The following is a 22,637-nucleotide window of genomic DNA, read 5'->3' as shown; positions in this document are numbered from 1 at the left end:
TATCAGAGCGCTTTACATGAGCACCAGTTTCGTTACAGATGGACACATTATTTTTTTTCTGTAAGGCACGGGGAGAGTAAGTTATTTGCCCAGAATCACAGGGTGTTGAGCGTTGTTGCCAAGACTCGAACCCGGTTCCCCAGCTTAGAGGTCGACTTCTCTAACTGTAAGGCTACATCCTCTCCCCATGGGACACTCCTGAGACATTTTTACAGCTCCGACAAGAATTCCCAGTACCCAGCGCAGAGCTGCCACCGCATGTGATCACACAGGATTCTTGCAGAGGTCAGCACAGATGCCCTGTGCTCACATGGGAGTACTGCAGGATAAGAAAATAAATCCAATTTAAAAAGAAGAACTGTAGGTTAAGGGTCAAAGAGTGGTTGACTGGGTCAGAGGGTTAAATGGACACAGTTGTGTCATTATTATGTGCCATTATTTAGGAACTATGTTCCAAAATTTGGATATTGTATGTTGCACATAAGAAGTTATGCCAAATGATTAAGCCATAAAATATGATGATGTATGGTAAAGTTTATGAATCTTAAAATAATTTAAATGTGATTGCTTTTACAACACAGAAGCAGTTAGGTGGATATTGAATGATGTTTAATAGAAGGGTCTATTAGGAGTGAATCTATGATTTCAATGAATGTGTTCTTATGATTCTATTTTTTTTTAAAGGGCAATAACTTTCACTAAACCTCAGTTCATTTACTTGATTGATGTAATCTGAAACATTTCTACATTGCAATTGCTCTTCATGGTATAGCAGAACGCAGTCAGAATTGTAGCATTGAAAATGTGCATGCATACAATGAAGAACTCAAAGGCCAACATTTAATTCACAACTGACCAAAAAAACCTGAAAATATTCCTTTACTTTCATGATCTGCAGGTCCCAAGGCAAAAAGGATGAAGCAGTGGCCCTACTTAGAGAGTCCATAAAATTTGGTCCACAATTTGCAGACGCATATTCAAGTCTTGCTTCACTGTTAGCGGAACAGGTAATAAAAAGCTTTTTGACTTCCCATGCATTTTTACTTCACCTTTAGCATGCTTGCTTCACAAAGTAATGCAATGTAATTTTTTGTATTACACACATTTTTAAGTAGGGAGTAATTTAACTGACAATTTAACTGAGAATTGCAAATGCTCATTCAAATTTGCATTATTATGCAGTCTTAGGACACCTTTTGATTGTTTAAGATTACTGTTACATTGCCATTTTTATACATATATTTCGTGTATCTGGACATTGTAATTTCATGTATATGTTTGATTGTTGCACATGCCACGCTGCCTGTACATTCTTTTAGAACTGTTAATAGTGACTGTTACCAGGGCATTCTACCTGAAGATCTGGATGTGGAAGTACTGTGTCTCTGTGCATTAAACATCATTCCAGCATTTTACCCTTCATCATTATATGGAATCTTACAATTACCTTTCTAATAAGAAGATTTTAGGATTTAGAATATTTTTTTCTCAGAAGGAAGATTAGTGGTCACCTGAGACAGATGTTCAGTGTATGGTATAGGGCTCCTACAAACACATTAGTACATGAGGGTATGGAACCCACGTAATGTATTGTTTTTTAGGTTGAGTCCTGGATACTCATGTGCTGTTCTGGGACACATGCTGTACTCGGGAATGGTCTTGAAGCTCCACCCACTCTTTTTCCATCTTTTCAATTGGATCCTGTTGCTGTATTTTCTAAATGGTGGCTTCTGATTTGTTAATAGGCTTCTTAGTCCCTCATTAGTAAGGCATCGTCTGCATTTGTAACCTCCCACGAGGACTGGACTTTTTACTTGTGCGGTTACCCATTATGTTTATTTAGTCCGTGAGCACTATTTTCTTTAATTATTTTGTCCTACTGCAGACAGGACTTTCCTGAAAGGCTTTTAAGATGTGCGCGAGGCATCTTCAGGTTCGAGAACGGCAGCTGCTTAATTCTTTTGTTATGCACAACTGCCAAAATTAACACAATCTCACTCACCCGGTTGTGTTGTAAAATTCTTCCACAACTCCCCACACCCACAACCCAGTCCGATTTCCTCTCAGCGCCATTGCAGCATGTGTGAGAGGGAGGAGTAGGTTAATGAAAACATGATTTTGCACCACTTTTATGCACACACTCCTGCTTACCAGGTCCGATTGTAAAATGTGTTCTATGGTACTTGTATTAATCTTTGTCAATGCACATTTCTGCATACCAGTGCGGCAGCTGCCTCCTCCCCCATTGGTATTTGAAGGCTGCATGCATTGTGAAAGTTATGAGAAAAGAAAACTATAATTATGCACTGCTATAATTAAGATGTTCACTGCTAATTTAGTTATATTTTCTCATAACTTTCACTGGTTCCAAGCTGTGATAACATCGCAGCCTGCAGGCTGCATGGGGCGCAAATCCTGTTACACCTTTCTTAATAGGTCTTGCATTTGCGCGATTTGAAGCTACTGACATTGTGAATAACAATGTCTTTAATTTATTTGTTTTAAAAAGCCAACACAAATAAAAGGCATTGTCATTTACGTTGGCAGCAGCTGAAACCCTCGCAAATGCGAGACCTATTGCATTGCAAATGCTTGTTGTTTTGCTCTCCCTTTCTCGCAAGTTTATTTTGAGGCCACTTGTAACAATCTTGCACCTTCCTGTGGCCTCTTGTGCTGGTGCAATGAATATGCTTCTTCTATTTGCCTAAATGAACAGTTTATTCTTTCTGCACGTTTGTGACTATGATACACATGCCAAGCAAACATTGTGGGATTTCAGCCCTGACATCAAGACATATGTTCTGTCGGAGGGCACTCAATCCTCTGGATTATTTTGCAAAGTTAACATTTAACCCCAGCTAGGTCTCATTTTCATGGGGAAAAACACTAGCCACAGATCTGTAAGCAGTTGAATCAGTGATCTGTTATTGACGTTGAACAATAAGTGAGATAGGGAGCAGCTTTATAGATCTCCACTTCCTGTGAAATTTGGGTTAGACATGACAGTACATCTTACAGGTTTCCTAAATTATGCCATCAACCACATTCGCAGAATCTCTGGACAAATAGAAGAAGAAACCTGCTACTGGAGAAAGAAATCTTGGGAAAATGGGGGTTAGGTATGAGCAAGAGAGACAAAGAAAACACTGTTCTTCAGTACTGGTTCCGTGTTAGCGTCTCTCTAACATCAGGTAAGATGTCTATAAATGGAATGCAGGTCTCTACACTAGAGCACTGCAGAATAGAATTGCTGATTTTTTTAGCAATTTTTAGTCATAGATCAAACCACTCAAAAATTGCTTAATAGTCTTTGAGGAGGTACATGATGTGTACAATATTAGAAATTACTTGGAGCCTTTGCAGTGTCCATGGAAACATGGAAGACTGGTAACTTTGTAATGGTAAGCAGACATGCACCAGAACACTCCCAACAAGCAACACAATAAGAAGGTAGGTCGTAGGTCAGGTGGGAGGGAAGTGATAACAGCCAAATAAAGCAAACATGGAGGAGTGAGGATCGGGTGAGCACTGAGACGGCACCAAAATACACATTCAACTATGCAAAGTGTTGCCAGGTGCAGACTGCATGATAACTCAACCTCTTATACTGACTGCTAGTATTGCCCCAGAAGTGTTGTCCCAAACCCAGAAGTGTGATTTGCAATAGCAGGTTAATGGTCTAGTCTGGGCTTGTCTGTGAAACCTTCAATCTCTCTGTCCTTCGAGGCCTCAGTTCGTTACCCTGTGAGATACAACTGTGCTTCCACACAATCTTATGCATATTTAGTGGTATGTGTACAGGTCAAATCATTACACCTTTGTCCTTATTCCTGACAAAATCCACTGGTCTCACCCTCTGTATATGATCCAGCCCACATTACTGCAAAAGCATTTCAAGGGACCACACTCATAGTGCTCGTGTGTGCTATAGGATGGAATAAATTACTATTTCAAAAGTTGTAAATAAATTCAACAGAGCAAGTGCAGATAAAGCTTAATCAGCCGCTGCAAGCTACGTATCTCTCACTATCACTAGAATAGTTTCAGTCTTGTAAGTTGTAACCAGGCCAAAACAGTAGCGAACAGCAAAACAAAGGGCTTTTCTAAGAAGTGCTGCGACTGCTTTACCTTCTAAACCGCTTGCTTCCTAACAGCTTCTATCATGACGATTAATTCCACCTACATTTGGTACATATTTCCAACGTTGCTGTATTTGTCACTGCTTGGTAATTGTTAAATTCAGATTCACTTTATATAATTTAATAGGGTCCAATTCTCAAAGGTTAATTCATAATCATATCTTTACAACAGAACTTACCCTTTTCATGCCTGCCAGGGATCCACGTAGGGAATTTGTAGCAGCCATAAATGCATATACTAGTACAAACACCATGCAATGTGGTGGAAGTGGTCATTCCAAGGTATGGTCTGCCTTGTTAGCTTCTGAATGTCCCCAAACATGTTTATGGGCATTCTCAAACTCCTTCCCGAGCCCTTTTGCTCTGGGAACTGGCCACAAATACACAAGGACTGTAGTAATTACCCTACTTAAGTGGAATAGGAAATGGGAAAGCACCAGACTTGCTGGGGTGCAGGAAAATGGCTTTCTTAATGGATAAAATGTTTTCCCATGAAGAAAAAAAATGTATGAGAACCCTGCAGGGTGGTAATAGGAGCTTTTGGAGAAAGTCACATGACAATCCCTGAAGTACTCCGGGAAACCTGCACCTGGTGCATCTTTTCATGCATACGTTTTTGAATGTTAGTGAATTGCAAAATAAAGTAAGAGTATGTTCAGGCAGAGAACTAAGTAATCACACATAATTTATGTTTTTGTTTGTGAATAGGTGCCATTGTCTATTCAGCATTTTTTCTTAATATCATGGTATCAAAAATCATTAATTAACTTGTGCCACAAAAGCTAAACACGCGTTCTATTTTTTCTTATTACCATGGTTTCTGGTTAGCTTTTATATATATTATTTAATTATTACACTCTTCCATTTCATTGTGTTCATTTTCATCATCTTTTCTCTTCACATTTCTTACCTAATTACTTTTTAGGAACCCAGATGAAGATACTTATTTTTTCTGATTGAATACAAATAAAGGTTAATTAGAATTCCCATTTGTAGGTCTGTCTAAAGACAGCTGTACCTGCCTAAACGATAACATATTGTCAATACTTCAAAGATTTACTATTAGAAGTACAGCAGAGTGAGAGAGGGGCTTTGGTCACTCCCTCTCTGCCACTGACTTCTATGTGTTTTTCATAGATTACCATCAATTAGAATGGCTGTCGATCAAGGCTATGGCATTTTGTTGATGGTTACATTGACACATTTGTGCTTCCATTCAGTTTTGTTAATGTTTATTAAGCTTTATTAATAAAAAAAAACTACAGGTTACAAACAGCCAGTGGTAAACATAGCATATGAAAGCAATAGGTACATGAGTATGCAAGCAATACAAATAGAAGAGAAAGCTATTTAAGTTTTAAACAACAGCAGGGTGAAGGGGAGGAAAAGAAGAGGAAGGAGAAATACCCTTACAACTGGAGATCGAGTAATAGTGCATAACAATAAACAGCAGTGAAGTACAATAACATTTGACGAAAAACAAACCTACTGATAAAAATTAGAAGAAAAGAGCAGGGAATCTTGAATATTCATGGAGATTTAAAATTCTGAGAACTTGTACAAGAAAGTTTTGATTTTACAATCCTATTTAGATATGATGTTAATGGTAACCAATATTGGTCTCTATTAACAAAGGGTTTACAGGAGGAGGCAAAAGCAATATCCAATCGATGGTAATGACACAAATTATTCCACCAACTCTGTACGGAAAGAGTCTTTCCAGTTAAGTGCAATTTGTTGGAAGTCTAAAGCTAGCATAAGGCCCAATAAACTATGTTCATGTATAGTCAACCCCAAAGTATCTAATAAACTCCCTGTGAAAAGAGTAACATTGGAGAGAGAACTATGTAAATTAAATATAAGGGAAATATAGGACCAAACTTTTTCCCAAAAGGAGGCAACAGGAGGGCAAAGATAGAGGAGATGCATTAAATCAGCTGAAGGAAAGCCACATGACCAACAGCTCTTGTCATTTCTGTAGGAAAATGTAGCTTTAGATATAGGCATGAGATATAACCTATGGTATAGAAAGAACATAGATTGAGTAGTAGAAGCAGATCTAGAAAGCTTAAGTGATTGACTCCAAATCGCTCTAAACACAACCCAAATCTGCCTCCCAGGCAGGCTCCACCTTACTCTTAACACAAGCAGGATCGGGAGACAATGGCTGCCATCAAAATGGAGAATTTGTGTTAAAACGAACAAGGACACTTAAAAATGGATTGAACTTGAGGGAATGAACAAGGAGTTGCACCATCAAATAGATCATGGACCCACATTATCCCCGCAATCGCCAGGACTTCCAATAAAAAGGTCTGTTCTTAATAGTAATGAGATGATTGTGCCAGATCGGAGAATTCAAAAAGGAGTCTCTAGAAGAAATCTTCAATTGGGTGAGCGGTCTCAACAGGGAGCACGTATGTTTAAATAGGGGGAGAAAAGTAGGAACAGTCTTAGAAGAGAAGGTCAGTACCACTTTTGTAGAGAAAGGAGCCAGTAAGGAGTGCTCAATAGTGAGCCATAAAGGCGTGAAGGGGGAGGATTCTGAGAGAAGCCATTTAGAGGCTAGGCAAAGGCAAAAAGCCTTATGATAGATTCAAAAATCAGGAAAGTTAACAGCCCCACTGGAGTTGTGAAAATCTAGATCTTTTATTTTTATTTTTCCAAAACAATTTGGAAAGAAGAGAGAGTATTTTCTTAAAATAAATGGAAGGGCTATGAATAGGAAGCATAGATAGAAAGTACAATAGAATATGCGTGACCATCATTTAATGGAATCCAAACACCCCCACCAAGAAAGAAATAGAGGATTCCAAGCAGATTGTTAATACGAGAAAGAACTTCTTTCATATTTAGTTTGACTGAAGCTGAAATGGAATTAGTAAACCAAATTCCTAAATACTTAATTTTGAATCAATTCCATAAAAATCTAGTTGATGAAAAAGATTGCTGGGTACAAAATTTAGTAAGAGGGAGAATTTCTGTTTTATCCAAATTGATCTTATAGCCAGAAACAAGAGAAAAAGCAGAGATTTCTTGTAATAAAGGGGGATAGAAACCTTTGGGTTGGAAATAAAAAATAAAATGTCATCCGCATAGGCAGAAAGTTTCAAATGAAGATCTCCATAAGGAAATCCAGAAATAGAATCCTTATTATGAATAGAAGATAAGAAAGGGTTCAAGAGCTAGAATAAAGAGAAGAAGGGAGAGGGAGCAACCCTGGTGAACACCACAATGTAGAGGAAAGCATTGAGATGTACGCCGTTAACTAATACCAAGGACATGGGGGCAGTGTAGAGCAAGGGGTTAGGAGAGATAATCTTAGGACCAAAACCATTCCAGCAAAGAGTCTAAAATAAAAAGGACCAATCCTCCCTATCAAATACTTTTTCTGCATCTATGGAAACTGCGGCCTAGGAGGAAGAAAAAAAGGGTGTCTTATTCAGAACATTAAAAAATAACCAAGAGTTATCCAAGGTCAATCTGCCCTTAACCCCTTCAGTGCCCGCCCCTTTCCCCGCCCTGTGCCGGCCGTTGTATTAGCGGGCGGGGTTTATGACGAGCTGGTCTCGTCATGGGCACAGCGCAACCGCGGCACATGATGAGACCAGCTCGTCACGGGCATTGAAGAGGTTAACAAGCCACATTGTTCTTTACCAATCAAATGTGGCATGGGGGTTCCAAGCATAGAGCAAGTAGTTTAGCAAACACTTTATAGTCCACATTGACCAGGAAGATAGGGCGACCCTCCGTATTAATCAAACAGATCCTAGCTACTTGAAGAGTACCTTCTGCTTTACCGGAAACACAAAAGGATTGAAAAAGTTGTAGAAGATTAGGAAGTAATAAGTTGGAAAAATGTAAATAAAATTGCACCGTAAAACCATCTGAACCTAGAGTTTTACCTATTTTGAGTACTTTTAAGGCTTTATATATTTCCGCAAGAGATAAATCAGATTCAAGTGCAGAAAAATTAAGATGAGCATGAGGAGAGGAGAGGAAGGGATCTTGTTTAGGTAGGATTGAATAAGGGAAAGAGAAGAAGGAGACTCTGGGGTATATATATCTTTATAGAATTTAATGAATTCTTCTAAAATATCCTGATCTTTATACATAAGCTTCCCATATGAAGAGTGAATAGAATCAACTAAGACTAGATCCTTCTGAGATTTAAGGTAATTAGCTAGAAGCTTTCCAACTTTGTTATGTCCACCATAGTAGCGTGCACTACAATGAAGTAATATAGATGCAGCATTATAGTTACTTAAAGTGTAACTTTGCACGTACAAGCTCCTGCAGAATGGAATTAAAAGGAGAAGTATACATTTTGTGTTCCAAACATTTAATATGAGCCAGTGTCTATGCTGTTGAAGAGACCACTTCTTATTTTTAGAAACTTAGAGGGTCATTAGGACAGCGGGCGGATCGCCAAAAACCACCGCCTGCCTAGCAATTTCCCCCCGCCACATTACCATGGCGGGGGGAACCCCGGCGGACGGAAAGACCGCCCGCCGGTTTTCCGCCGGTAGGCAATCCGCCCGATTGCTTACCGGGCGGAAAAGCTGTTAACATGGTGGCGGTGTCTGGGAGGCAGGCGGTTCTCGCCATTGGGGGCCCGTAGCGATTCTACCTATAGGTACCCCCATGCAATTCCATGCACAACATGGCAGGCACCGCGCGGTGCCTGCCACATTGTGCATGTAACAGCACAACATGCCTTCTTGGCATTGCGGCGGGCGGTGCTGAGAGCACCGCCCGCCACAATGTCAAGTATGCAGGATGCGCCCGCTAGTGTGGTGGGTGCATCCTACTGTCACCAACAGGACCCCCGCACCAATGGCAGGCAGTCCTAGTCCACGATAGGATGGCGGGCGGACAAAGTCCACCTGCCATTCTTATGGTGCCCATAGTCTATAAATAATCTGCAAGATGTGGCTTTATAAGAGTGCCATAATAAATGAGGAGAGAGATTTGTGTAGGTGTTCAACGGAAAAAATGAATCGGCAAAAGAGATAATGAAGAGGAAAAAAGCAGATCCTGTAAAAGAGAATTATTAAAGCACCATTGAGAGGACCTGTGCTGCGGAGGGAGCAAATCAAAATCAGCAACAACTGTAGCATGATCAGAAATAACAATAGGGTCAATAGAGGAGGAAATAAGATTATGAGTAAAAGATTTAGAAAGAAAGATATAATCTACTCTAGAAAGGGAGCCATGAGATGGAGAGAAAAAAGAAAAGTCTGTTGCTTCAGGATGACATATTCTCCATGCATTTGCAAGATGTGCTTGAGATATGTTATTGAAAAACAGTTTATGGCATTTATGGGGAATAAAGCAAACTTGAGATTCACAAGCGATAAAAGGATCAATAATGTGATTGCAATCACCCCTCAAAAAAAAATGCATCCTTAAATTGAGTACATTTTTTTGCAACATTTGGCCAATATGAATAGTCCAGTTGGGTCGGGCCACATACGTTAAATACCGTCAAAGAAATATTATTAATGGGCAATTTAGCTAACAACCACCTCAGAATCAGTCTCCTGGGATAAAATTGTACATTTTAATTTTTATGACATAAAATGATTACTCCGTTGTTCTTGGTGGGGGTGGGAGAGACTAAAACAGAACCTTCCCAACCCCTTTTCATCTTTAATGCCTCTGACTCCTTAAGATGTGTTTCTTGTAAAAAAAAAATAATATCTGGATTGTAGGAGGTGAGATGGGATGAAATTCTCTGTCTCTTATTAGGGTTAATAAAACCTTTCACATTCCAAGAAACAACTCTGAATGTAAAAAAGACAAAAATACATATAGAACTACACGATCAACAGCGAAACAATGAAGAGAGTAAATAGGAAAAGAAGAAAGTGGAGAAGAAAAACAGTGCAATAATATCATTAAAAGGGAAAGGTATAAAGAAGTAGAAAAGGAAAGGAAGACGGAAGACGGAAGAAAAAATACCACAAGAAGAGACAGTGCATGTCAGAACCCGACGACTGTAATACGTACCGTCACAGGAAGACAGGAAAAATAAGGAGTGGCAACAAACAGTGAAGATAGCACATCTGACAGGAGACAACGCACCACACCAGGATGCCATATAACACGGACAGGAAGAAAGTGCACAGGGAATACAAGAAACCTGCAATAACATTAAAGAATCAATGAGATCACAAAACAGATAACAAGATCAAACGCTGCAAGTGATAACAATCAAAGTCAAGTGATAGAGGGGGGACCAGCAGTTTCCATCGAGGATAAACAGTGGGAATTAATACACTTCCTGAGATCACAGGATCATAAAATAAAGAAGTCTTGTTCTGAAATGTACCCTTAAACTGACAAGGATGGAATAAGCCATAGGGTGCACCAAGAGTGTGAAGTGCAGGGCGAAGATCTAGGAATTCCTTCCATCGTTTAGCAGTAGATATAGAGACATAGAGATAAAAACAGTCTTGCGCCAGACCAAAGTAGTTGTTTCTTGAGCTTGGCTGCATTTAAGACTTGTAGTAGATCAGTGAATTTCAAAAATAAAAGAATTACTCCGCAGGGTTTTGAAGGAGCAGATGAGGAAGATAGACGTGGACCCAGTCTGTGCGCACATTGGATATTTAATTTGGTCGACGCAGGAAGGTCCAGAAGCTGTGGAAGAAAAGTACTAAAATAAGTAACAGGGTCGTCTCCCTCAATGCTCTCTGGAAGGCCATATAAACGAAGATTATTGCGCTGATTTCTATTTTCGAGATTTTCAGCTGACTTGTTAAGTGACAAGACCTCTCTCTCTCCTAAGCAGTACTTCTGGCACATGAGTCCTGTACGTTGCTGACCTCTTGTTCCACCAAGGATAAACAACAGTCCATGGATGACCATTTATTGTCCAGAGTCTGTAGGCGAGTATTTGTTTCCTCAATAAAAGGTCTCAGAGCACGTATTTTTTCCAAAACAATGTCCAAAGAAACAGGAGACAGAGCTTCAGGTGGAGATGGAGGGTCCTGCTTGAGCCCTTTATTGGCAGAAGATGGTAGCTGTACTTCAGGTGCAGAAATTGGCAAAGCCGCAGGTCGAGATGAGGCAGACTGAGCCATATCCCCAGAGGAATGCAGACACTTAATAGAAGGAACAGTATGAGTAGAACCGGAGAAGGGTTCGCTTCTGGTATGTCTCTTGGTAGAGTGCAGTAGCTTCTTGCTTCTGACCATGAACCGAATTGGTAAAGCCAGGAAAGACCTTTGAGGTAAAAAACAATAATGGGCATATAGCACTCAATAGGTAGGGAAATTCCTCTAAAAAACTGTTCCTCCTCGTGAAAAAGTACATCCAATATGGCAAAAAGGAGAGAGCGAGTCAAATATCATGCAAAAATAATAGCACTGATCTAAATTCGCCAAGCTTTGAGGAGAAAACCTTCAAGATGGGAAAAAAAAAAAGTCGGCCGCTAGGGTCCAGCCTTGAGCATAGCAGCGAGGAGAAAACAGCTTCACAATCAGCAGGTAATCATAATGCAGAGGGCACCCACTTCAAAAGAAAAACGGTGGCAAAACCGCTGTAATTATGTCGGCAGCGTCCGAGGCAGCTTGGAACTCCGTAGCCAGGCAGCCATCTTGGGTCTCGTTGTGCGCGCCTCCCTCCCTTCAATTTTGTTAATTGGGAATATAGTTGTCTTTTATTAGGCTCCGAATGCTTCATGGCTTGTAGTGTGTAATTGACAGTCATTGTGTCTTTACTTTGCTGTCAGAATGATATAATTGCTGAGGTATATCTATTTATTTAGGAAGTGGGTGCTGTTTAGAAGCCTTAGCATATCATGCTAGAGACACAGATCCAGAACTATTAAAGGATTGCGCCATCAAAAAGCAGCGACACAAAGTCTCCTAAGTGCATTAACTATATAATGCAAAACATATTTATCTTTTTAGGGGCAAACACATCTTTGTGTTGCTTTGCATCACATTGCATCAAAGGAGCATTACTGGGTCATTTCTGGGGCTGATCAGCACAAACACCCATTGCTTTTGATGCAAAGCCCAATCTTTCAAAATAGCCAGACTGGGCTTTTCGTCAAAAGCTATTGAGTCCTTGAAGCAGAAGCTAAAAAGGGGAAATATGTTTATTTTTCGAAACAAACATACATTGCCTGTATGCTGCACTGAACAACACACATTCAGTGCATGGGATTCTTTTGTGCTTGCCTAGGCATAGTATTTATACTGGAGGGTATGCTTCGAGTATAAACACTATTCTAGATAGCCCACACTCACCTCTGCACCAAGGCAGCCTATTTGTACGCCAGCAGTGGGTATAATAGCAGCAGCTGGATAATCTTAATAAACATAGCTCTTTGCTGTGTTTTCTCCTTGCACAGTCTTAACATGTATCTAAGCAGCAGTTCCGCCCTGACAATTTTGACTTCTATACATATAGTTGTGTAAATTGTCATAACAATCCTGTAGCATATTAGGCTGTCTCTCAATGTACTTGAGGTTATAAAAGGCTTTGAATTAATTAAGCATTTGCTGAAATCTGTCTATAGCAATCACTAGTTTACTCACAATAAATGTATTTTGGAGAAAATAAATCTATATTTATACAGGGAATTTTCTAGATTGGGAGCTCCATTACAAGACCTTTAGGTTTGTACCAAACACTGATATTGGACCATGTACTAACCATTCTTAAGTTAGGAGTATTTTTTTCATATGTGAAATAAGATTAGAATGGTTTAGTATGATATGATTATATTGAGTCAGCAGAGGGTCACATGATTCATCCACAGGACAATAATTACATCGCTCTAGCATACATTTCTATAATTCTGTGTAGGACGTCCAAAATCCATCCCTGCTGTTCTGTGAGAACTTTTGATCACACCCTCCAATGTTGAAGGCTTGATGAAGTTCCATGGTCATGCTGGTGATGGTACCATGCCTGTCACCATGCCTGTCACCAGCCATTGGCAGACTCCAGAATACATAGGTATTTAGAACCTATGCAGAGCAAGGTGCTTCATTCCATGTATACAAGCAGCCCTCTAGTGTTAAAAAGAGAAGAGTATGTATTCTGTATGCACAACCACCAACCTGCAATTCGTCAGACATGGAAGGATAGCTACACGTTACATTCTATCAACCCTTAGATGTGCTTACAACAATCTGGCTCATGTAAGGCCGGTCAGCAATTCAGTACCATTTGTGTAACGTTTATATTAAAATGCATTAGAATAGTTGTCTACACCAATGCTCCATGGAATATCCTTCTAGAGTATTAGCTTGAATAGTTTCACGATGTTAAAATATTGCTGGCTTCCACAACTCAAACCTTTGCTGATGTAACTGTGTCATATGCACAAAATAGGGCATCGACTAGACTCCATTTGCAAGAGAAAAAAATGCTGTTCTCTATATTATCCAAAAACATCTTTATGGGGCTATTTTACAATGCAACAAAATGTGCCTCTACACATCTTTCCAAAACATTTGCTCAATCATCAACCTGCACCACAAGCGCCTACTGCTGCGTGAATAAAACACAATTAAATAGCATGTGGCAACACTGACAAAGAAGGCTCAGCATAGGCAAAAAATGCTCATAATTATATTGAGTGGGCAGAAGGACTAAAACAGGAATAAAACAGGTGCAGTACACTGTGCTAAACAAGGATACAAATAAAATTCTGAGTGGATGTTGTGCTGTATTATCAGTAGATAATGAAGTTAGGACCTTGGCATGATGCAAGGTCATCTACATTATCAGTAGATGGCAAAGCATGGCGAACCCTTCATGATGTAAGGTCATCTTTATTATCAGTAAATAATGAAGTATGAGAACTTTGACTGACGTAAGATCAGCTGCGTTATCAGTAGACGGTGAAGTATGGGAACTTTACATGATGTAAGGTTTACTGCACTATCAGGAGATGGCAGTGGTGGCTCCTCCGTTATAGCGAAGGAGCGTCGCCCCCTCTGCTGAAAGTCAGCAGAGGCAAGGACATAAATAAAATGATAATAAAACGTTTTATTATCATTTTATTTTGCGTTCTACAGCTGCCTGCCAGCAGAGCCGAAGGGGGCGGGGTGGGGGGCAGCCACAGTGATGCTGCAGCACCATGGAGGAGAGGGGAGTGGTGGGAACTGCTAAATGCACATGATGGGGCCGGTCAAGCCATCATGCGCACTTAGCCTTTCGCCACCAAGCCGTTTTGTACAGCTGGGTAGCGAGATGAACAGCTTCTAGTCAATGTCTGAGCACTGAATCGAGGCCCTCAGACCAATTACAGCGCTGCTCACATGCTGGGAATAGCATTCCCAGCATGTCAGCAGTACTGGGATTGGGAGCGGGGAGCCTGTTTCTGACAAGGACGCGAGGATCAGGTGGAAGACGGCGGCCGTTGGAGCAGAGAAGTGAAATTTTCTTAATTTTTTTCTTGTCTTTTTTTGTGTCCCCGCTTCTGGAAGATGTAAGGTCATCTGTATTTTCAGTAGATAGTGCAGCATGCAAACTCAGCATAATGTAAAGTCATCTGTGTAATAAGTAAATAGTAAAGCATGGGGACTTTGTGTGACGTAAGGTCATCTGTTCATGTCAGTGCTGGGTCACATTGAAAATCCTCAACTGAAAGAGCTTTCCCAATAGTAATTTTTATAAAAATTCAGCTGTTTGTGCATTACACGTACCACTTTTCTTAAAAATTATTACAAATCTCTGGTTTCTGCTGGCAAAAGTGTATAGAAGAATACATATACATTTTGGCCCTGATTACAAACTGGGCATAGCGATATCGCTGAGTGGGATACAATTCAGCCCAACTTCCCTGCAACCAGATTTGTCGGGTGTAAAAGCACCAGATCTGATTTTACCAAGCCAAAAGTGCAGGTGGTAAAAATGGTTTAGGCTTGGGCTGCAAGTACATCATGTCCGGGTGCCTGGCACCACACTGTTCCCTTGCAAGAGAACATGGTCCTGCTAGGTCACATCCTCTCCTGCCCACTTTCACCCTCACCATGCCCCTCCCTCTTTACAGTGGATCTTGCCACTCCCAGCACCTATCAAGCACCTGCTCAGAGTAGGTGATAAGTGGGAGCTTGAATCTGCATGAGAAAGGGAATATTGTATGGAATTTCACCTTGAAAACGGAGTCTACATGATCAGCTTTTGGGGATTAACTCGTTGTGTCTCTGCACCTAATTCTGCCTAATTCCTAACTGGGATCTTTCTCCTTCAGCTAATTTATTATAGTTTATACCCTTCTACAGAGTGCATAATACAGGCAAGCATCGTAGAGAGGTAGAGAATGGTGTCTTATTGTTTAACATAATACTTTGCCATCCCCAAAACACTCTGGGCATGATTACGACTTTGGCAGTGCGGAGGCCGGTGCGGCATGCCTCCGTCGCTCACCGCCAAAGTCAACCGCCGCCGCCCACCAGATTACAAGATGTAATCTGGGATGTTGGTCCTGCGTCGGCTGGCCCACGTTGCTGAATTTTTAAAGGTTGAGAGGAGAGCCTTAGAAAGACAGCGCCATGGGTCAGCCACAGCGCGTTCCAGCACAGCATGGACTGGAAAGTCTATTCCATGCTGGAACAGGGGGTGCATGCACACATGGGAGCACAACATGTGCCCCCTGCATGCACCCCCTGCATAAGGCATAACGGGACCCTGTAGGGCCCCCTTTGTACCATTGCCGCCAGCAGTTTCATGGAGGTAGAACCTCCATGACAATGATGGCGGTTCTGAAACTTGTAACATGCATGGAAGTGCGACAGCGCATAGCATGATTCATTCATCTCTGTCCCAGACTCGTGCTGGGCTCCTTTCCTGGATTTATTCCGCTAGATTGAGAACCTGCATGAATTCAACACAGATCGCTCCCGTTAAAGCTGAAGCCTTGGCTCACCTGCCCTTTGACTCACTGGATTTGTCCAGTACTTACCCCACTTATCTTTGGCCTCTCTAAAGAACGCAGGCCTTCATTCATACATGCATTCCTTTGTCCAAAATGAACTCGCCTGTATGCCTCTTATTTACTTGATTTGCCTTGATTATATAAGGCTCCTCGCAACTTCCACAGCACTAATCTTAATTGTGTAACCCGGTCCTGATGATGACATGAAATTTTACAGGTCGAAACGCCGTGAACCATTCAGCGCACTTGTGGGAGCTTTTGTGGTATACTAAAGCAGCTAAATTGTGTCTTGACAAACTACCTGTTGACTGTTTTTGTGACCAACAACCATTGTATTTTGCACCTTTTCCCACAGTTTTTTCCTCCTTTGTTACCTGTCACTTGTGGCGTTCACTTTTTCACGAGCACCCATGTGCACACCCACTATTGGGTTACCTATGCATACAATGTAATGTATTGCAGATATAACTACTTTCATTCCGAATATACCAGTTGAGTTTTACTAATTATTGTGGTCTCCCCTATTACCTCCTTTGCATTTAATTGTTTTCTTAAATGTACTTGTCTAACTCAATGATTACCGGTTGAGACATTATTAATTTGTTAAACAGCGGCACCACCAGCATATTTTGAGCCCTTGGCCACTGCGGGACCACTAGGAAACACGGTTCCCTGTCGGTTGTGGTGTTGCAGTGGTGGTCCAACGGCCAAAGTTGTAATACAGCAGTTGGACTGCCGGTGTCGTGCCCCCCGAGCCTGGCTGTCTTCAGACTGCCAGACTCGTATTCAGGCCCTTTGTATTCAGACTATACTCACCCAGACAGACAGAGGCTCCAGTGGTCATCCCAGGCACTATAGTGAAATGAAAGACAGACCTGGGAGATCTGATCTTGGACAAGGACTCGTTATATGGTTGCAACCAATGATCTCACTCAATCAATAAATCAACCAATCAATTAGTTTTATTCGAACGTTAAAAATGGTCATAAAAGTGAATACATAAAAAAAACACACAATTTTAAAACCCTTAACCCCGTACATTAAAATCCTGACCTTGGTACATTATAAAATCAAAAGATCAGATGACTTCTGACAAGGCGAGCTCTTTTAAGAAATTATGTCACTCAGTTCTGTCTGCATGTACACCGTGTTTTGCTTGTATTTTCTATCTTGTATTCTGACCTTGGTGAAATGGCTCATAAAAATAAAAAAATTAAAATGTATATCATTTAACATTTGGATCCACATTTAAGTTATTTGCAAAGCTAATATTAACCGGCCAACAAACAAATCTAAATCTGGTGTCTCCAACCTTTTGTGTAATAAAAGCTATTATGTTCAATTAAAATCATCACGAGCTACTATTATAATTAGTGTTGTACTAATGACCACGTCAGACAAGATTACATTAGTGACCGCCTTATGCAAGACTAGTAGCAGTAATCATCTCACTGCATCAGGCAGAGTTGTCAGCAGTAATATAAAAAAGGTTTTGTCTGTTTGTATGTAAGCTATACAAGCCAGTCACAGAGTGGTACCCCTGGCACAAATGTAATAATATTAGCAATAAGTCTTCCCACATGATTTAACACTAAAAAAATTTGCTTTAAATATATTTTAGAAATTCATCCATTGCTCTCCAAAAGTCAGTTTATGAATTCTGAAAATACACGCATTTTCATCTTGAATAGACAATTGTGGCATGCAATATTATTTCAACCAAGCAAAATGTTCCAATTCAGTAGGCTGGTATACATACGGGATAGCTACTTCCAGGTAGTGTGAGAGCTACCGGTAGCTCACAAGCTACGCGTTGGAGAGGCCTGGTCTAAATAATGTACTCCAACAAGTTGATTCAGTAGGATCCCATAGTGGCAATTGTCATTATTCTTATTTTGCACTTATATCACACAGAATTACTTCCATTAATGTGGCTTTGCAGCATTTTCTTAGTCTGGGGGTTCACATTCTGAATGGGTCAAAGGTTTTCATTGCAGACTGGAATGTGACTAGGTTTGTGGAGATGTAGTGTCATTCAGATATGCACATTTCTATTTTGTGCATATGTGACTGAGAGAAAACATTTACAATTACTGTGGTATCAAGCCTGGGTCCGTAACTCTGAATGTAAATAGCACACCCCATAATTACTATCAGCTAAGCAAATGATAATTAGCAAGTGTACAATTACCACCTGTGATAGCCCACAAATTTTCTTTTTCCTAAGATTGGTGATTTCCTTGTGTTTTTCTGGTGTTTGACGACATCCTCATTCTGCCTCAGTGCCCTACTTGTTAGTTCCCATTCTATTCTTCTCTTTCAGGACAGTCATCTTAAAATGTATGTTTGAGGAATGAGTGTCTGTAAATACAAATGCTATGCATTCTCCTGCCATCTATTGTTGGGTCCATATCCATTTTTCAAGTCACGAGGTATTGTGACTCATCCTCTTGTAGGTATTGCGCATGGTCATCAACATCATTGTAGATTGTTTTCTTTCCGCCATCAGATTTGAACGTGTGTTTCCATGCTCCCGGTCAACAGTACAGTGTACTCTATCCAGTTTACACAGATTCCTCCCCTTCATCTGTACTATTTTAGGTTTGCATCCACCTTTTCTTTTCATCTCCGGCGATGGCTGTTACTTCGCTCAAGCGGGATTTCAGATTTCAGATTTGGCATCAACTTTATCTGCCTTAGTGCCGCCCAAACTCCCAGCACCGAAGCCAAGTGCTCGGCAGACTACAGGGATAATTTAGATAACAGGTCTAGAGACTTAGACATCAAAACGTTACTCGCTACTTTTCTGCAACCTACTATAGAGGATGTCATGGCCGTGGCCACCTCAATTAAATCAGGCTCTCCATTTGACACAGCTTCAATATACATCCTATTGAAGGGAGCCATCACAATGATTACTGCTCTGACGGAGTTGTTTAATCTTTCCCTGAAGCGGTGTAGTTTCCGGCAGAATGGAAACAAGCCATCATCCTACCATTGTTAAAGGAATCTAATCTGGATCCTGATATAATAGAAATTTACAGACCCATCTCCCTTCTACCTGGTGTTAGCAAAATACTAGAGAAATTAATCAACACGTACATCACCAATCAACTAGAAACAAACAATATTCTTCACCCTCACCAGACAGGTTTTTAAATGGGCTGTAGTACAGAGACAGTCCTTCTAAGGGCAACAGAGGACCTGAAGGTGGTCCTAGACCAGGGTGGATCAGCAGCACTAGACCTGAATGCTGCTTTCGATATGGTCTCCTTACCCTACCCTTCTCCGCCAACTGGAAGAGGCTGGTGTTACAGGGAAGGTCCTGAAGTGGTTGGCTTCATTTCTGGATAAACTCTGCATCAAGGTCAGCGATTTCTCTGGCCCGACGTGGAATCTTAACATTGTACTTACAAGGCTCATGGACCCTCCATTTCAGCCCATCCACTCCTGTCCCCTTCAATTCATCTCTTGGAAGGTGGCATTCCTTGTTGCTATACTTCACTCAGGCGTGTCCGTGAGCTACAGGCATTAACCCAGGGAGACCTTTTCTTCCAAGTTCATAGAGATAGTGTTTTCCTACGTACCAATCTCGAATTTTACCCTAGGGTGGTATCTCCATTCCACCTTAACCAGTTTATACAACTTTCTGTGTTTTTCCCACAACCTGATTTGGTTGCAGAATGAGCTGTCCATACTTTGGATGTAAAGACAGGCCTCATGTAATACAAAGATAGAACTAAACCATTTAGAAAAACAAAGCAACTCTTTGTCGCTTTCTCTAAACAACACACAAGGAAGGCTTTATCCAAATCAAGCATTGCTAGATGGATCATCAAATGCATCCAGACATGCTAAAGCTAAGAGGACTCTGCTCACTCTTCCTAGAACTCACTTCACTCGGAAGAAGGGGGCCTCTTTGGCCTTCCTGGGGAACATATCATTAGCTGACATATTCAAACCAGCTACCTGGTCCATATTCTACACTTTCACAAAACAATCCATTGTGGATATACTGGTGCGCCAACAAGCTAATGTTGGTCAAGCAGTACTTCCTACCCTTTTTCAATCCACCACAACACCCACAGGCTAGCCACCGCTTTTTGGGGGGACTTCTTTACAGTCTATGCACATGTACAGCCACAACTACCTCAAATGGAAAATGTTATCCTGTAAGCATCTGTTTGTGGCATTTAGTGATGTAGAATCACATGCGCCCACCCTCGTCGCCGGACACCTGTGGCTGTTTGTAATCTCCTTTACTATCTTATTTTTCCTCTTTTGCATGGACATCTCTCTATACTTCTTTCACTCCACATTCCTTTTTTTTTTTTTTTTAATCTTTTTTATTGAGATCAGGATAAGAGGTCAAATCGACAGTACATTTAAAAGTACAAAAAAAAAAAATGTTTTACATATTCATATCAGTATGACTTGCAGGACATAAATATAAATGTCAAAGTAGATTTCATAAATGAAAAGGTCACTTTAATTCAGATAGCAGGTATAGCAAACAGCAAGAAAGAATAAAGCCAAAAAAAAAAAGAAAACAAAAAAATTATATATATACATATATAGATAAATGTATGTATATATACAACTTTCAGAGGAGTTCAAATAAATGAGGACCCCCAGATACTATCTAGCTTCTGTAAGGATTTTGCTCCTCTGATTTTAGCTAGTGAGGATTCCATAATATATATTTCTTTAACCAAAATCCACCAGTCCATCACTTGTGGTGAGTTACTTGCGATCCAAGTTCGAGCTAGAGTCAGTCTAGCACAACCAATTAAGATATTGAAGAGATCTGAATGTGAATCTACTGGTGAGTTACTGTAATTCTGGATACCGAGCAATACATTAGTTAAGTTAAGTATTACTGGTCTAGACAAAATCGAAACCATTCCTTGTTGAACCTTAGTCCAGAATTCCGCAAGTCTAGGGCAAGTAAACAGCATATGTTCTAAACTTGCAGCAGGGAGGTCACACTTAGGGCAACTAGTCCGTTGGTTATCAGTACTATTACTATACCACTTAAAAAGTCTTTCGGGAGTATAATATAACTGACAAATAGTTTTATAATACTGTAACCTCAAGCTGGAAGAGTGAATTATACGATTTGTATTACAGATAGATGTAGAGATTTGAGTAGCTGTAATATTTAGGCCTAGTCGAGAGCTCCATTTCGCTGCTATTTTCCCACAATCATCAGGTTTATATAGAGTTAAGACACCGTATCCAACACTAATAAATGACCTATACTTGCTGGAGTAAAGACATTCCCAGATATCAGAGTCAAAGATATTCAAAAGCTTCATTTTGTGAATAAGAAAGTCATGAATCTGTATATATTTAAAGCGTGATGTTTCAGGTAGTTTGTAAAGTCTACTAAGAGTCTCAAAGGTCAGAAGACCATCCTTGCCATATAAGTCACCAAGTGTTTTTATTCCAGCATTTTCCCAAATTTTAAATGACCCATCGTGAAATATTCCTGGGAGACCTGGGTTTACCCATAAAGATAGTTGAGGATGATAGAGCGTCGTATTGCATTTAGTCAAAATCAGTTGCCAGATTTTAAAACTGTCTTTGGAAGTCTTAAATTTAACTCGTTTAAAGTAGTTTGGATCGTTCATTTTGGCTAAGAACATATTAGAATCCTCACCTAACGATAGTTGATAACAAAAATATGTGTTCTTATTACGAATAAACAGACTACGCAGACGACTAAGGAAAGCTGAAAAAAAGTATAATCTAAAATCAGGGCAATTAAGACCGCCTTTGTGATAGGGCAGTTTAAGTAAGTTAATTGACCTGCGAGCCCTTTAATATCCCCAAATATATCTACTAAGAATCCCATCCAATCGCTCAAAGTAGGAGTTATTTACATAAAGAGGTATGGACCTAAATAAATATAGAAATTTGGGTAGTATGTTCATTTTAATTAGGTTAATTCGACCTATGATATTAAGGGGTACCTTATGCCATCTTTTTAATGTTGTAGCCGTTTCTTTAAGAAGATCATCGTAATTCAAAGTAACTATATCATTGATATTAGAAGAAATTTTAATGCCAAGATAAGTAGCTATTTGGGAAGTACCTAAGATTGGAGTAGGCGGTTTGTAGTTCAAGATAACCTGTGTCTTATGCGTGTTAAGTTTATAGCCGGACACAGACCCGAATTTATTAGCCTCATCAATAATACCCAATAAAGCTTCAGATACATTAGAGGAATAGACCGCTATATCATCGGCATATGCCGTAATTTTTAGCATAGTCTGGCCATATGTAAAAGGAATAATTTTGGGGTGAGCTTGTAAAGCTGTTAAAAAAGGTTCCAGAGATAGCGCGAAAAGCAAGGGTGAAAGTGGACACCCTTGACGTGTTCCACGAGAGATTGGAAAGCTAAGCGAGGTTAACCCCGCATAGCTAAGCTTAGCCTTTAGGGAGTCGTATAAAGCCTGTAGCCATTTAAGGTATTGACCAGTAAAACCCATAGTAATCAGTGTGGACCAAAGGTAGTCCCACCCCACTCGGTCAAACGCCTTTTCGGTGTCCAAGAGTATCATACCAAGTGGGGTTGAGCTAATCCCAGC

At 40.3% G+C, this 22,637-nt stretch overlaps 1 protein-coding gene across 1 annotated transcript in view; it reads left to right on the top strand.

Moving 5' to 3' along the window:
* TMTC1 (transmembrane O-mannosyltransferase targeting cadherins 1) overlaps nucleotides 1–22,637 on the top strand; it is a 1,415,052-nt gene that overhangs the window by 1,251,961 nt on the left and 140,454 nt on the right. Inside the window, exon 13 of the mRNA XM_085652351.1 lies at nucleotides 899–1,007. Coding sequence (XP_085508477.1) covers nucleotides 899–1,007 — 109 coding nt within the window. The remainder of the gene's footprint in view (nucleotides 1–898; nucleotides 1,008–22,637) is intronic.

This window comes from Triturus cristatus, chromosome 4_1 (genome assembly GCF_964204655.1).
Source record: "Triturus cristatus chromosome 4_1, aTriCri1.1, whole genome shotgun sequence".
Taxonomy (NCBI): domain Eukaryota; kingdom Metazoa; phylum Chordata; class Amphibia; order Caudata; family Salamandridae; genus Triturus; species Triturus cristatus.
This window is presented reverse-complemented; position numbering and strand designations above follow the sequence as displayed.